We start from the raw sequence: 15,313 nt of genomic DNA, 5'->3' as shown, positions 1-15,313 counted from the left end.
AAGCAATTGGACCAGACTTGACATGCTTTTTTTTTTTTGTTTTTTTCTCATTTTGAGTAACACAATTAAGGTACCCTTTTCAGTTCATTCGTAAATCTCGTCTCAAAACTGAAATTATTTATGAAGCAATCAAGTTTAAAGTGACAAATAGTAGTTTCCTCCTTGTTTCGGCAGGTAACTTTTGATGGGTCATTATTGGTGATTGTATTAATTTGGCTACAGAAATAGTGCACACTGTGAAATGATGTTTGCTGGAGTAATGGGGCTGGATGAAGGAGGGGGTTTTCGAGCTCAACGAAGTAGTGGATGTCTGGTGCAGCAGCTGCTCCAGATGGTCCTCACCATTGGGGCAGCCTATCGAGATTGTTTTCAGGGACATTTTGCCAAACAAGGTCGATCTCTCAGAAGACTTTTGCCAAACAAGTAGCATGCAAGAAACACATGTAAAGAAAACCAAGTAAACTTCCTTTCAAGACACATGCCACCTTGTGCGCAACAAAGACAACACCACCTCTATAAAGAACGGATAGTAGAGGGCTGAAGCTAACCAAAAGACTATGCCCAAGAAACCTCGTAACTGTAGCAAAAAAAGGCAGCCAAAGCCTCAATAAACACACATATAGCCTAACAATGCAACTAAAAACAGAAAGACAATCAACAAAGAGTAAGGCATCTTCCGAAGAAACAAAGAAATTTAATACCCTAAACTAAGCAGCAGGTAGAAGGCAAAAACTGAGCGTAAATTTTCAGGAAGGGATGAACAAAAAAACACCAAAAAGAAGGTAGAGAAAAATGCAGACTCAAATTCACAACACCCATTTTCTTTCCATTGGAACACTTTAAATAATTATTAAATTTATAATGATCTGATTTCTATGCATATATACAAATCAGCTTAATGATCAATTCTCTATAATTTCAGCATGACTAAAACATCCAAACTAATAAACTATTAATTATTTTAGTCATTTTAATAAACATTTTAGTTATGAAGTCACCAAACATTTTAAACAATTCATATTGATGAATTAACATGTAATTTTAGATTTTTTTAACTTATTAGTTTCTTTATGAGTAACTTATTGTAAAGCATGCTATATATCTCTAAGCATTTTTATTTAATATAATTATGTCAAATTTAGTTTTGCCCGATGTATAATATAAAATATTCATTGCTTTAACATCTATAAAAAGTAACTTTTTATCGTTGTCCGCATATTTACTTATAGTTTTAGAAATTTCAATACCATTTTCAATTTTTATAGGTCTATAAGATCTATTTTGTACGATAGCTACAAATTAAAATAAATAGATTCACAATAAATTATCATAAAACAATTTATTACCTACTCCTCGGTGCTAGCAATGTAATTGTAATATTATTTTTCAAGCTTACTCAATCTTTAATTCTTGATAGCACAACCAAGAATAAATGACGAACTAAAATTTTTATGTTACTCTTTGTAAGAATTTTGACTCAAGAAATGTAAAAGAGAACAGTTTTTAAAAAGACTAGAAGTTTTCTTCATTATCAAAACCATGTCAGAAGTGTCTCTTTTTATAGGTAATTTTAACATTTAATTTTAACATAACTTTTAAGACAAAAGATTACAACTTTCTAGTTTAAAAGTATACGATTATATTTCAAGTAGAGTTTTAACAAACACAACTTTTCATTCACACCCTAACAATCCCTCCACATGATAAAATAAAATACAAAGTACACACGAAAATAAAATACAAAGTAGATACGAAAATAGAAAGTAGGAGCGAAAAGTCATTGCATTGAGCAAGATAGCTTTTGACCTTGAACCTTCCATAGTTAAAACTATTGGATTCACTCGGCTAACCAATGATTATGATGTCTTGAGTTGTTTAGTCGTTTGTGTTAAACCAAATAATAGAGATTATATAGTTTATTTTCTTACAATTTTGGTTTTAATGGTTATATTCATTTTGGCCTTGAATGCGTCTTGATTTCAAAGAGCATTAGAGAATTTGCATTTTCAATTCTCATAGAAGTGGCCTCGTTTCAAACTCACATATGTGATTCTTATTAAAAGTATCATGTAATACACCACTTGAATTTCTCAAGTTATAAAAGTCATTAAAAGCTTAGCTTATACTATTTTCACTGTTGATAGCACTTAATATAATATGAATAGGTAAGAGGGATACTATTAAATTGACAGATGATTTGGTTACCTATTTGAACCTAGAACTTGGGATCTCCAGTAAACTATATTGCGTCGCTATCATGACAATTCATTGAATCGTGTCTTAATCTTATTCCTCTTGATAATTATCGACTTGCTCTATTGTTAAGCATTTTATAAGCGAATCCATGATATTATCATATGACTTTACATGGTCATTAAAAATAATCTCATTTTAGATCAACTATCTTACAATATTGACAATTGTGTTAATACTTAAGATAAATTCTGGTTTATTATTTATTATGCCCTTTTCAATTACAAATTAGTCATTGAAAAATTACATTATTATTTCTTGATTTACTCAATATTATATTTTTGATATTACATCCAAGAATAAATAATAAACCAGAATTTATCTTATATTTCTCTATAAAAAATTAGATAAAAAAAATATAATAGAAAAGAGTTTATAAGAACAAAAACAATGTCTCAGTTAGAATATTTTTTTTCATTAATGAGAAGGCCCGCCACAGACCAAGAGGACATCTTCAACGAAGCCATCCCAGCCGATGCAGGTGATTACCCGTCGGCTGACATCTCCTCGCGCGCCTAGCACCAGCCAAACCGCCTCAATCTGAACATGCACCAGACAAAAGTAGATGAAAAGACGCCAGGGAGCCTCAGCAGCCGAGAAGAAAGCGCGGGAACACCTATCGCGCGAGAAGAAACGCGAAAAACAGAGACGGAGCGCGGTAAAGACTGTGAAGCCACAGGATTCACACACAGTGCACCGTGTTTTAACTTTTAACGATCACTCTTAGTTTTTTTTTTTACATATATTTATAATTATAATTCTTTTAGTTTTAGTTTGTTAGTTATGAACAGTGAAGCAGCACAAGAATACAATTCTTTTAGTTTGCTAGCGAATCTTGAAAAGAATAAAGTCATCTGTCAAGCTCTGTCCACTCTAGTCCGACATTCCTCACCTCTCCCCACCTGAGCTCTCTCTCTTTCCCTCCTCCGCTGTCGGAAACCTCTGCCTCCGTCGCTGCCGCCGCCACCTCAACCAATAAGGCTTCAAATCTCCCTGGTGCTTCCTTTTCTATCATGTTTTTGTTTTTTAAAATTGAAGACTGCGTTTTTCATTTATTTAATTGAAATTACTTTCCAGAGAGAGAAAATCGATTTTAATAAGTAAATTAAAAGAATATATAATCGGATCCGATGAAATCGCTGCTCGTGAACGCAACTCGAAGAAAGGCGCAATCAGCCGATTCTACTATGGGTGGAGCATTTAGTATGGTCAGGGTTATTGTGTTGTCTATTCAAAGAAAGATGTGCCTCTAAATTTTGTAACTTACCTCAAGAGTTGTGTTGTCTATTCCGAGAAAGATGTGCCTGTAAATTTAATCTTATTTCAACAAGAGTTGTTAAATTGATTGTTATCAGTCTGCTCTTTAGAGTTGATGATAACATGAGATATTCATTGTTAATGCTCGTTGTTTTCTGGCCTCTTCATCTTCTATTTGTGCTGTGGTATTTAGTCTGTTGATATTCATTGGGGATTGAAATTAAAGCCTCGTTTTATGACTTTGTTTTGTTTTCTTCTTATTTCTTTATTCTTTTAGGGATGTGGTATTTTCCTCTTTCTATTTACACTACTTGCTCCCTACAATATTTATTCTTTCAGAGAAGTAAATATATACAGAAATAACAAGAACAGGAGGGGAAGGGGAGGGGGGGTTTGACAGTAAGTATTTGCTTAGAAGGGATTGCAGAATGCTTCTTTGGTTTTAGAAGCACCATGAAGTTCCTAGCACCTTGCCCTAAATATTTGTGTATATTTGTTATGCATCCATGTTTGGCTGGTTTCTTTAATAAAGTACATGCTATTAGACGGAAGTTCTTTTTAAATCTATTCAAGTCTCAATAAACTGATTTCCATTTTTCATGATCTTGATGTGCTTTCACTCTTCTTGCCGCTCCTGACTTTCTTTTTAGGGTCTATTCGAACATGCAATATGATTATTTTTTTCTTTTTGGTTGGCCCACTGTCCCAGGCGGAGAACCTGTCATGGACATGGGTGATTGGAGAATTCAATTGCAGCCTGACTCACGGAAAAAGAATACTAGTCGACAAAATCTAAGTATTTGTTTTCTAATATGTGCAAGTGCTGCAAAAATAATATTTTTTTTTATTTATATGAAAGAAAAGGAGAAGGGCAAAAGGTTAATTAAAATCAGCAGGATTGCCATGAGGCAACCTCAAGTATCACACGCCTCTTTTTTTGTTTTTTTTTCCCATCTTCTCATGTGTTTCTCACAAGAAGCAAACTTGAGGGAACATAAAGTGCTGGGAAGTAATTTTTGTTGGAACTTCTTGTGTAATCTCTTCTTTCGATGATGACCTCTTGGATGGCTGCATGAAGCTTGTTCCGCTTTAAATTTCAAGGTTAATCTATTGCTATGAACATATGTGTTTCAATTTAAAACTCAAGTTGCAACTGAACTTAAATGAATGGTGTTGGATTTGGGCCTTCTACTTGTTTTAACTTATACAGGGTTGAAATGATAGTGATCTTAAAGTAAAAGCAGCAGACAAAAATCAATTAGCCACAATGGTGTATGGTTTCCTAGTTTCTCAGCATAAAGTTGAATGTTTTGTTGACCTCTCTACATTCAAAATCATATAGACAGCTACTGCTGGCACTTGCAGTTGCCGATGAATACTGTAGAGTATATATTGCAGTATGAGATAAGGTTAACTCATTGCATTTTCATAAATTGAAAGGATTTCTCTTCTTTTCTTTGTCAGAGAAAAAGAAGAGAAGTCCTCTTGCACAGAGTAAATGCTATTGTAATGTTTTCACAGAGATTCCCCTGTTTGCAACTAATTCACTTATATATCTTGGAACATAGTCATAAATGAAAGGTTCTTCCAGTTCAACAAAATTAACCATGAAGCTCTTAGCTAGAATTTTTCGACAGAAGGGTGACCAAGTAAACTCCTATACTCTGTACCTCTGGAGGAAGTAAAATAGATGTCTAAGTATTTTGATGCCGTATATTACTTGACCGACACTTGCTTATGTCATTATTTGTTTTTACTTTTTGCTAATGATTCCACACATTTTTTATATTTGTGTGCTTTATGAGTTCAGGGTTCTTGCTCGCTGCTACTAGCTTCTCTATACTTGCCTGGTCATTAAAAATGAAACATAATGATTTACATGTGCAGAATGGAGACATTAAAGAGGCATCTTCTGTTTTCTGGTCCAGAGGGATTACAAGAACTCAAGAAAATTACCATACGGCTTGAGGAAAAGATTTATACTACCGCCACCAATCAAGTATTTGCCTAATGCGAGGTTCGATAATTACAATATTCTCTAGACATGATTATACACACGCATTTATGCATGTACAAATGTGTGTGTATTGTGCCTACACTTCCTCACCGTTCATTCTGTATGCAAGGCTGATTGGGAGTTCGCATCTTCTTGTTAATTCTCTTGACAAGTGTTTTATTTAGAGTGACCAAGTTCACGTATAGGGGAAGTGTGCAAAAAGCAAACAGCGAATCAATACATAAATAACTAAATTAAAATAGAGGAAACAAAAGTATATCCTCATAGAAGATGAAATGATAGAGCACATATCCATTTCCCCCCTTCTCTTGTAACATGGATTGCTCTGCGAGCTAGTGTTTTGTTATTGATATCTGATTTCAGTCTGATTATCTGCGTAAAATATAACTAGAGATTCTTTCAATGGATATCAGGTCTCAAAACGCCATGCCCACTGCCCCCATGGATACAAAAGGTAATAATGCAGCCAAGCATTGAATTTCTAAACATCTTACCTTTTGTTTTTCTTTTCGCATTGTTATCAAACTCTTTTACATTTTATTGCTGCATATTGCTATGTATTTCGCCTTGCTGGAAAAATCTCATGATCACCTCCATGATGCTAATTCTGTAATGCATGTGAAGTGTTTCATCCTTAACTTGTTAAGGAACATGGACTGTGATGCATGGCTATTTTATATTTTTTGATTGAGATGGTAGATTTTAAAGATTTTCATGCTTAGGAGGTAAGACGTCACTTTCTTGCTTTTATTTTGAGATGAGGAAGTATTTGATCCTTTTTTCATATATAATAATGCTGCCGAGCATTGAATTTCTAAACATCTTACCTTTTGTTTTGTTTGTCGCATTGTTATCAAACTCTTTTGCATTTTATTGCAGCATATTGCTATATGTATGACATGCTTTAATAAAAAAGTTGAGCAATCGATTAATGTTAGGCAAGAAATTTCTGCCTCCTCCTTTTCTTTCCCCCACCCCAAAAATTGTCATATTATTTTTGTTTTCAGCCGCCTCTTCTTCCCCCAACCCTGGAAATTGTCAGATGATGCTTTTATGCTTTGAATCAAATCCATCCTAATTCTTTCGCACATAACTTTATGTGTGAACTGCCGATGTTTCATTTGTCTTCCTTGTTCAGTGCCTTCTTGCAACTTATGGCATAAGTAATGCCACTGCTATTGAAACCATTGCAATCACACACGCATTTGTTACCACATCATACCCTCCAGTGCATTGCACCAGCTGTTCACCTCTCATTCTGGTTTTATAGCGTCTGTCTGTCAGTTTGAATGATTACATAATGTTTAGATGGAGTTCCTAGTACTCCTAGTCCGAAAAGGACTTGTATTCCTCTGTAGGAAAATACTAATAGTCCTATCTAGAATAGGAAAAACTTAATGAAGCTCGCTATACTTTCGGATAATAAAATACTAAATGGAAAATAAAACTGAGACTTGCAATATTCCATAATTTTCAGAAAGTGTGAAAATTACAGAAATACCCTTGTATATGGAAAACACACAGAAATACATGAATTCTAATCTTTTGTTGCCCGCATTGAAATTTTTGCAGCATCCCTAGATTCTACAGCACAGACTGGACATGCAAAAGGCGCTGATTGGCAAGAGGAGATCTATCAGAAGGTAATTTCTGTGATTTACTGTTCATTAGATGGAGTTCATGTTTGCCATAGTCTTGCAAGATTTCAATGGAAAAAGGTCTCCTAGGATTGGTCCAAGGAATTTTATTCAGCTATGGTTGGGATTAGTTAGGAAGCATTGTAAGTTCCATGATTGCAGCAACTAAGAAATGATTAATCATTGATAAGATGAATGAAGGTAAAAATATTCAGATTTGTAGGTCAAGAGGATTGCTTTTTTATTGCAAACCTCTCCCTTTCGATTTTTCCCCCCTATATTTGTTGTGTGGTGAATTATTATTTATTTTCCAACGAGTCCTATTGTCCGTACTTCTTACTGCATTAGACAGAATTAGAAATAAGAGTGCACTATTTCTGAATGACTTGGAAGTTTGCCTTTGGTCAAGTGAAGAGTTATTTGCACGATTGCAATCAACTTGTTCTGAAACATTTGACAATGGAAGGAAAAGAAAATAAGTGGGACTTATTCTATTGAATCATGACCATATTTGAATTTTATAGAAAATGAGGTTGAAATTCTGAATGTCTCATGTCATAACTGCATATTTGATAAGAAGCGTTGCTAAAGTTGTGACATCCAATGACTTGAGCTATGACAGCAGAAAACAATGATGAGTAGTTTGCAGGGAGACAAAGTAACTGAACTTAACCAACCCCTGAATCTTGTCAGGTGTACTTAAACAGCCCTTTTCATCTTTCCATTCCATCAATATCGACATCCTCTTGAGTTTCCAGCATTAATTCCACTCTGCTATTTTTATCTCAATTAATATATGCTGTCCTCTGCCCTTTTTTTTTTAATTTTATTTTTATAAATTCCCTCAAGTTTGTTTGTGCTGCTTTCTTTCTGACTGGCACCTGAAGAAATCAAGCATATGACTGATAATGTTTTGCTGGTTATTTGTACTTCCTAGATCAAAGTCATGAAGGAGACTTATTTCCAAGAAATAAATGAAAGGTACCAGAGAATTGCTGCCAAGTTACAACAGGTAAATTGTCTCTGCAATTTCTTGCAGATTATCTGCCCATGCATGATTATCTGCAATTTCCCACGTTGAGCTTTTGTATTAATTTGTTTTCCTCATCAGCATTGCCTGTCACTGTATCATCCACACTAATCACCTACCCCTCCCCCCAACCGCCCCGCAACAGAAGAATTTGAATAGAAACATTTTTTTTCACTAATGTTTTGCAACAAAGGATCAATGCAATTTTTAATTCTCGTGTATGTTAACTTTGCTTTCCAGCTTGACTCTCATCTGCAACAACCGAAGTCAGAACAACTTGAAAAGCTGGAGGTATTCAAGGCCATGTTGGAGCACTTGATAACATTCTTACAGGTCTCTAAAAACATCACAACACCCAGTTTCAAGGAGAAATTGGGTTCCTATGAGAAGCAGATTGTAAGTTTTCTAAACCCAAGCAGATTCAGGAGGCCTATTCCTAATCTACAGCTAGGACAACTTCCCCAGCCTCCAGTTCCTCAATTGCAGTCCCATGAAAATCAATTGAATCCATTTATGTTTTTCGCAATCCAACATCAGCTTTTACATTTGCTCTTTCTCGACTTGGCGAAAATGTTTTTCCTCCTTCATTGTCCCTGATATAATGAGATGGTAAATGTAGACAATTTTCTCTTAGCCTAGCCTTCATAGCTTGCTTTTCTACTAATGGGTTCCACATAAATTAAAGAAAAACCACCCTTGAAGCACCAAAATATTTATTCCTTCATAACAAGTCCTGGTTGATATGAGCAGCACTTTTACCTTGCTACTTGCATTGTTACATGTTTAATCAATGTTTGATGTTTATCTACTTTAAGCTTTTTATGAATATATAATATATCTTCTCCTTTGATCTAACTAGATTTTTTTAAAGCATAAGGCAGATTTTTATGATTTTCTTCCTTTTGGTCATTAAATTTTCTTAAAAGGGGCTTTGGTTTGATTCCTACAAGCTGCGGGCAAATCTTCAGCGTGACAGGCAGCCTCATGAGCCAAAGAAAGACAATCTGCGACCACTCCAAGCTTCTCATTGCTCCCTGTTCCGATTAGAAACAGAGATTAAAGAAGCTATGCTACTGTCTTGAGACAAGAGTTCCAACGAAATCTACTGTAAGTTCCCAAGACACTCTTTTCCCAAGGTTTGATTCTTGATCATTTAGCAATAGGTGCATTTGTGACTCATTGAGGATGGAACTCAACTCTTGAAGGCATAAGGCCAATAATTGCTGAGCAATTTTATAATGAAAAGTTGGTGACTGGAGTTAAGGAATGGCCTAGAATGCATGGAGATCATGTTAAAAGTGAAGCTGTAGAGAAGTCAAATTATGATGGGTGAAGAATCAGAGGAAATGAGGAGCAGAGCAAAGAAGCTACTAGAAACGGCCAGGAAGGCTGTTGAAGGTCACCCTTGAAACAAAGGCAAATGTAAGTGTTGTCACACAGGCATAGAATATTTTGTTTCTACTTAGTAGTGGTTTTGGCAATTTATTTTCGGACAAGTCTTGAGAGTTGAAAGAGTCATCACATCCGAGTCAATGATCAGTTCCCTTCCTCATGGTTCAGGAATGACAAGTCCAGCTTATATATTTAGCCCCATAACTAATCAAGTAGAAAGGCTGAGCTTAGAGACAGTACACTACAAATGAAGCACCCAATAGCTAGACATACAATCATAACAAATTCATCCTCTGAAGTCGGAGAACTTGTGAAAACTAGCCACCACAAAATAGTAGCAAGTATCTATGCAGTCTTCAATGAAGTAAAACCACCTGCGTCACCAATATGGATTGATGTAGAGAATTGCTGCAATCGTCATCACCACAACTGTGTAACATACACCAAAACTGATGTAGAAGAACTCCATGTCAATGAAACCATCATCTCCTTGTTCATCATCAGGCACTGGCTGCGACAACACTGCTTCCTCGCTACAATTGTTTCGCAATGGAGGTCCACACAAGAAATGATTTCCTTCGTAAGAGCTTTCATCGAAGGTCCCAAACTGATATTTTCTCTCAGGTGTCCTACCTGACAAGTTATTGTGCGCCACACTAAAAACTTCCAGTGTGGTAATTCCAGTAAGTTGTGGAGGGATGGCACCATTCAAGTTATTGTAAGAAACATCCAAACTCTCAATGTGCTTTAGATTTGAGAATGTTGCAGGGATAGATCCAGTGAGATTGTTGTGTGATAAGTTTAATGACAGTATCTCACTTAAGTTTCCAAATTCTGGTGGGATTGCTCCTCTGAAGTTGTTATTGGAGAGATCAATACCAGACATGTAGCTGAGAATTTTCCCCTTGTAACCATAATGCATATTTTTAGTTGTAAATTCCATCACTTCTTCTGTAAAGTTAAACCACATATGATTTTCCAAGTTGAAAATACTATCCACTAGTGGTGGACCCATTGTTTCATAATAAGCTTTTTCAATGAACTCTAGTAGAACACCACTTTTAGGATACGCCAATGCTTTATGGGAATTTTCCTTTAAAGTAAGATTACCCAAACAGGAGGGTAGTGGACCAGAGAGCTGATTTTGTGAAACATCCAAAATGCTTAATTGTTCTAACAAGCATAACTGAACAGGGAGCTCACCATCAAAGTGATTAGCCCTCAAAACAAGAACACTCAATGATGAAAGTTTGCCAATCCAATTTGGAATGAAGCCGGTGAAGCTGTTATCTCGAAGATCCATCGTAACCAGAGAAGAGCTGTTATAAAATCCATATGTTAATGGACCGCTCAATCTATTTTTGGATAGATGCACATGGACTAAAGATGATGGAATGAAACAAGATGGTATATATCCAGACAAGTTGTTCTCAGAAAAGTCCAAATATTCAAGGTTGTCAAGCTTACAAAATTCTCTTGGGATCGAACCCTTAAAATTGTTTTGGACAAATCAATTGATCTAAGGACCGTAGAATTGACGAACCACCTTGGAAGCATGCCTGAAAATTGATTATTACTCAAATCCAATACAGTCCACATTTTTTGCTCATATAATGATAAATCTAATAACTGACCTCAAAAGTTGTTACCACCTAGGTAGAGAAATACTAAGTTAGAAGAATTGAACGTCGAGATCGGTATTTTCCCACCCAAATTGTTATTTGACAGCTTGAGAAACCATATTGTTGTTAGTTGTTCTAGTTTTACTGTGGACAATTGATTGTTGGATAAATCTAAAATTTCCAAAGAGCTAATATTTCCTAAACAAGAAGGAATATAACCTGTGAATCTATTCTTAGCCATACTTAAGTCTTCTATATTTTGAAAGATCAAACAAATATCTTTTGGAATTTGACCGATCATGTTGTTGTTGGATATATCTAATTCGATCATATTCGGATATGGGTGATCTAGCAATTGCAAAGTACCAACAAAGGAGTTCTCGCTCAGATATAGTTCCTCCAATCGTGTATTGTTCTTAAGCAACCATGATGGAAACAATCCAGTGATGTTGTTGTGGGAGAGATCAAGGACTCTCAAGTCATATTGGTTATAGAGGAAGTCAGGAATTTCTACATTGAGTGCTTCTGTTGTTTTTGACAAGCTAAAAAAGACTAGTTGGAACTTTGGAATCAAATTATCAAAGGCAGCAGGTTCTGTTACTAGTTTGTTGTTCTTACTAAAGAAGAATTTGAGGCTTGAGTGGTTCATAAAAGGCTTCATTGAAATGGGAACTTCAAAGAGGTTATTTGATAGTAAGAGGAATTCAAGGGATACGAGGTTGGTAAGAGAACTAGAGGCAATATTTCCAGTAAACTGGTTACCAGAAACATCTAATAGTTGTAGAGATGACAAGTTCCCTAAACAATCTGGGAGTGAACCTCCTAAATTATTTCCAGCAAGATCTAATTGCTTCAGATTCTTCAATTCACACCAACCTGTACAATTTATCTCGAAACAGTCAAAATAGTGTTGATGATGTAATTATAGGCGGATGGAGAGTTGTTAATTTACCTTGAGCGGGTAGGGTGGTGCCATGGAGGTCACATTCAGCAACAGACAAAACTTTAAGAGCAAGCAATGCTCCAATGTTCTGGAGAAAGTTTATTGGGAGAGAAGTATTATCTAGATGCAATTCTTCAAGGGTGCTAGAATTGAAGAAAGTCCCTGTGAAAAGAAGAAGAAGAAGAAGAAAAAAGATAAGATGAAAATAGTGGTGGTACAGAATGGCCATTCCATTCAATATTATTAATTATGATTTTAAGAAACTAAACTATGATTAACCTTGACTTAAATTAGTATCCTTGAGAGAAAGGGTCTTCAGGGATATTGGCAATGACTGCAAGAATTCCAGTGTCCTTAAACCTATGATGTGTTGAATTGAAAATAGGCAATCAAGTAAGTAGTGAAATTAAGTGTTATCTTGATCGAGTTCTTAAACCTATGATAAAGAATTGATACTTTTGTAGTGAGATAATTTTTGGATAAAACAACAAATTGCTTGAAAAATCCAGAGATTTCACAACTTTACCGTTGATAGTTGTCGATTCTAGCAACATATTGCCTGATAAATTTAAAGACTTGAGAGAAGAAAGTCCACGCAGATGTGAGAAAATGTTGTCGATGAATATATTATAGCTCAGGTCCAAGTTCTCGAGTTTCCCCAAATGTGATGATATGATCTCAAAACCTGCAAGGAGTTGTTTCTAAGAGTAAGTCATAATTATGAGCTCACGATATGCAATAATATATAGAAACTAAATATATATAATTAGAATTAATGAGATGTTGTTGTTCAATTGATATATGATTCTCAAATTATACATAAAAAGATGGAAGCTAAGTTATGATAAAGAAACTTATAATTAAGACCTCATCAGTAATTAAAACAAGAATAATAATCGTAACTTAATTCCTCTATCTATTTAGTTAGCAAGATGCTTAGTTGTCACTAATTTAGTAATTGTAATTTGTTTCTAACTGCCTCTGTTTTCTAGCAAGTACTTTCCCAATTTTATCCATGGCATTAAAGAATTATAAACTTTTTCACGTTTTATTTCTTAAAGTCCAAATATTTCACCATGACCATAAGGCAATATATCCTCCACCGCAGAATAATATTTTGATTAAAAAAAGGTCCAAAATAATATAAAACCATGGTTAAAAAGAGAGGAAATAATAAATGGCTACAAACAAGAATTAAATATCAAATATGTGGGTTTTATGTTTGTTCTCTTTATTGATAAAACACGAGTGATTTGTATTGGATAGTTTTTTTTTTTAATTGTTGTTAATAATTACAATTTTAATAATTACAATATTCTTGGAGAGAGCTTCTTATTATGTTATTCAAAACTCATTCAAACTCAAATTCATTAAAAAAAATGCCTAGAGTTGTGTTCGACTAAGTATCTCAAGACAGAAAAAATATATAAAAATATATTTATTTAAAAAGATAAATATAAAAATATATATTTATAAGAGAGTTTTGAAGTGAACTTGTGATTGCTAATTTAATCTAAATATTACAACACTTTTGGCATAAAAGGGCCAAAATAAGAATAAAATATATGCCTCCTGGACCTCATTCCAAGTGCCTCTTTGCGTAGTTATAAAGTCGTCCTCATTTTTGTTGATAAAGAAACAATATAATTAAGAGAATGTCATGTGAAGCATTTAGGTAGAAACTGTGTATTATACCTGATCCTGTCAGCTGATTGCCTGACAGATCCAAAGACTTGAGGGATGAAAATCCAGTTAGAGATGGAAAAATGCTATCGTTGTATTGATTATAACTTAGATGAAGGTTCTCCAGCTTTTTCAACCTTGATGACAAGACTTTGAGACCTGCATGATGTTCCTCAAGAGCATATTGGAAGGAAATAATTAAATGCGTAGAAATAAATGATATGAGAAGGAGAAAAGAAAAGGTTTCGAAGCTAAATAATTAAAAGGTTACCATAGAAGCTACCTGATCCAGCTGTCAACTTATTATGTGACAGATCCAAAGACTTGAGAGTGGAAAGGTTACCATTGAAACATGACAAAATGCTTTTATCATTATTAAATCGGTTATAATATAGGTAAAGTTCCCTCAGTTTTGATGATAGGACTTCGAAGCCTAGAAAGAGAATCATCAAAGGAAGATAATTGACATTAAACACCAACCAACCTTCATTTATTTTATGATTATAATTAAGTGCAGAAACATTGAACTAACCTTCATTCTCCATGCAACCAACCAATCCATTCCATCCCAAATCAAGACTTTGCAATTCTTTAAAAGGCTGAAACAAAGATGCGTTGAGAACCCAATCGCCCAAGCGGAAAACCCTTGCACCTAAAAGAGATAGTTGGATCACTCGCCTTGTAGTGTTATCACACTCGATCCTACGCCACTCACAACAATTACTACTGTCCACCCAATCTCTCAAGTAAAAGCCATCTGGGTGGATCAAAGCTTTGATCTCCAAGAGACCAATCCTCTCTTCCTCCAAACATCCATAACAACGACCATGCCATTCGCCAAACAAAGTCAATAATGCTAGCAACATCCAAGCCCCAATTCTTTTCGTCATCATCTTAGATAATATTCTATGAACTACTACGTGGAATATTGTTGTTGGTCATGTGCCTTTGGGCAACCATAGAGGTCCTATTTATACTACACTTTGGCCATTTAATTTCCTTGACTTTATCTGCTTATCTTGTGTGCAGGTTCCATGTTTGGAGTTTTGAATATTTTTTTTTTTGGAATATTTTTGGATTTAAATATTATTTTATTTTATTGTTTAGCACTTAAAGGCCCTCAGGCTTATAGAAGGAAATTGCCTTCTTCCCAGTTATTGTTTAGCACTTTAGGGTGTCATGTTTTGAGATTTGAATATATTTTTTTTTTTGGAATATTCTAGGATTTGAATATTATTTAGGGTTACTAATTATCCAATTTATAAAAAAATAAAAAATAATAACATTGTTGCAATACTACATGTGATTCCGTGTAAAATCTTTTTGACTTTAATAATTATAGTTCTCTCGTCATAATTTAGAATCATTTAGAAGTATTTGCATGGTGTCATCACTATCATATATATAATTAAATGCATAAATTATCAATAATAATAAACTCAGAATAATTATAAATCTTATCCCTATGGATTGTGTGGC

General features: G+C 34.6%; 2 protein-coding genes across 7 annotated transcripts in view; one reads left to right on the top strand and one right to left on the bottom strand.

Annotated features, from left to right (window-relative positions):
- LOC118045848 (mediator of RNA polymerase II transcription subunit 15a) overlaps window positions 1-10,531 on the top strand; it is a 63,198-nt gene extending 52,667 nt beyond the window's left edge. Inside the window, exons 1-7 of one of the 6 annotated variants that reach the window (XM_073408103.1) lie at window positions 2,684-3,249; window positions 5,398-5,527; window positions 5,941-5,981; window positions 7,100-7,170; window positions 8,102-8,176; window positions 8,435-9,616; window positions 9,755-10,531. In XM_073408103.1, the coding sequence (XP_073264204.1) occupies window positions 5,954-5,981; window positions 7,100-7,170; window positions 8,102-8,176; window positions 8,435-8,791 (531 nt within the window). In that variant the 5' untranslated portion in view covers window positions 2,684-3,249; window positions 5,398-5,527; window positions 5,941-5,953 and the 3' untranslated portion in view covers window positions 8,792-9,616; window positions 9,755-10,531. The other 5 variants (XM_073408102.1, XM_073408105.1, XM_073408104.1 and 2 more) reach the window with 5 other exon arrangements.
- A 654-nt stretch (window positions 10,532-11,185) lies between these two features.
- Window positions 11,186-14,742, bottom strand: LOC118045843 (cuscuta receptor 1-like). The gene is made up of 7 exons (XM_073408100.1): window positions 14,367-14,742; window positions 14,118-14,267; window positions 13,847-13,993; window positions 12,678-12,836; window positions 12,431-12,511; window positions 12,161-12,313; window positions 11,186-12,084 (listed from the first exon to the last, which is right to left on the bottom strand). Exons 1-7 carry the CDS (start codon window positions 14,725-14,727, stop codon window positions 11,222-11,224), a joined length of 1,914 nt encoding a protein of 637 aa, XP_073264201.1. The 5' UTR covers window positions 14,728-14,742; the 3' UTR covers window positions 11,186-11,221.
- Window positions 14,743-15,313: the final 571 nt, after the last annotated feature.

Source organism: Populus alba, chromosome 3 (assembly GCF_005239225.2).
Source record: "Populus alba chromosome 3, ASM523922v2, whole genome shotgun sequence".
NCBI classification, from domain to species: domain Eukaryota; kingdom Viridiplantae; phylum Streptophyta; class Magnoliopsida; order Malpighiales; family Salicaceae; genus Populus; species Populus alba.
The sequence above is the reverse complement of the archived record's forward strand: the minus strand, read 5'-3'. Positions and strand labels throughout refer to the sequence as shown.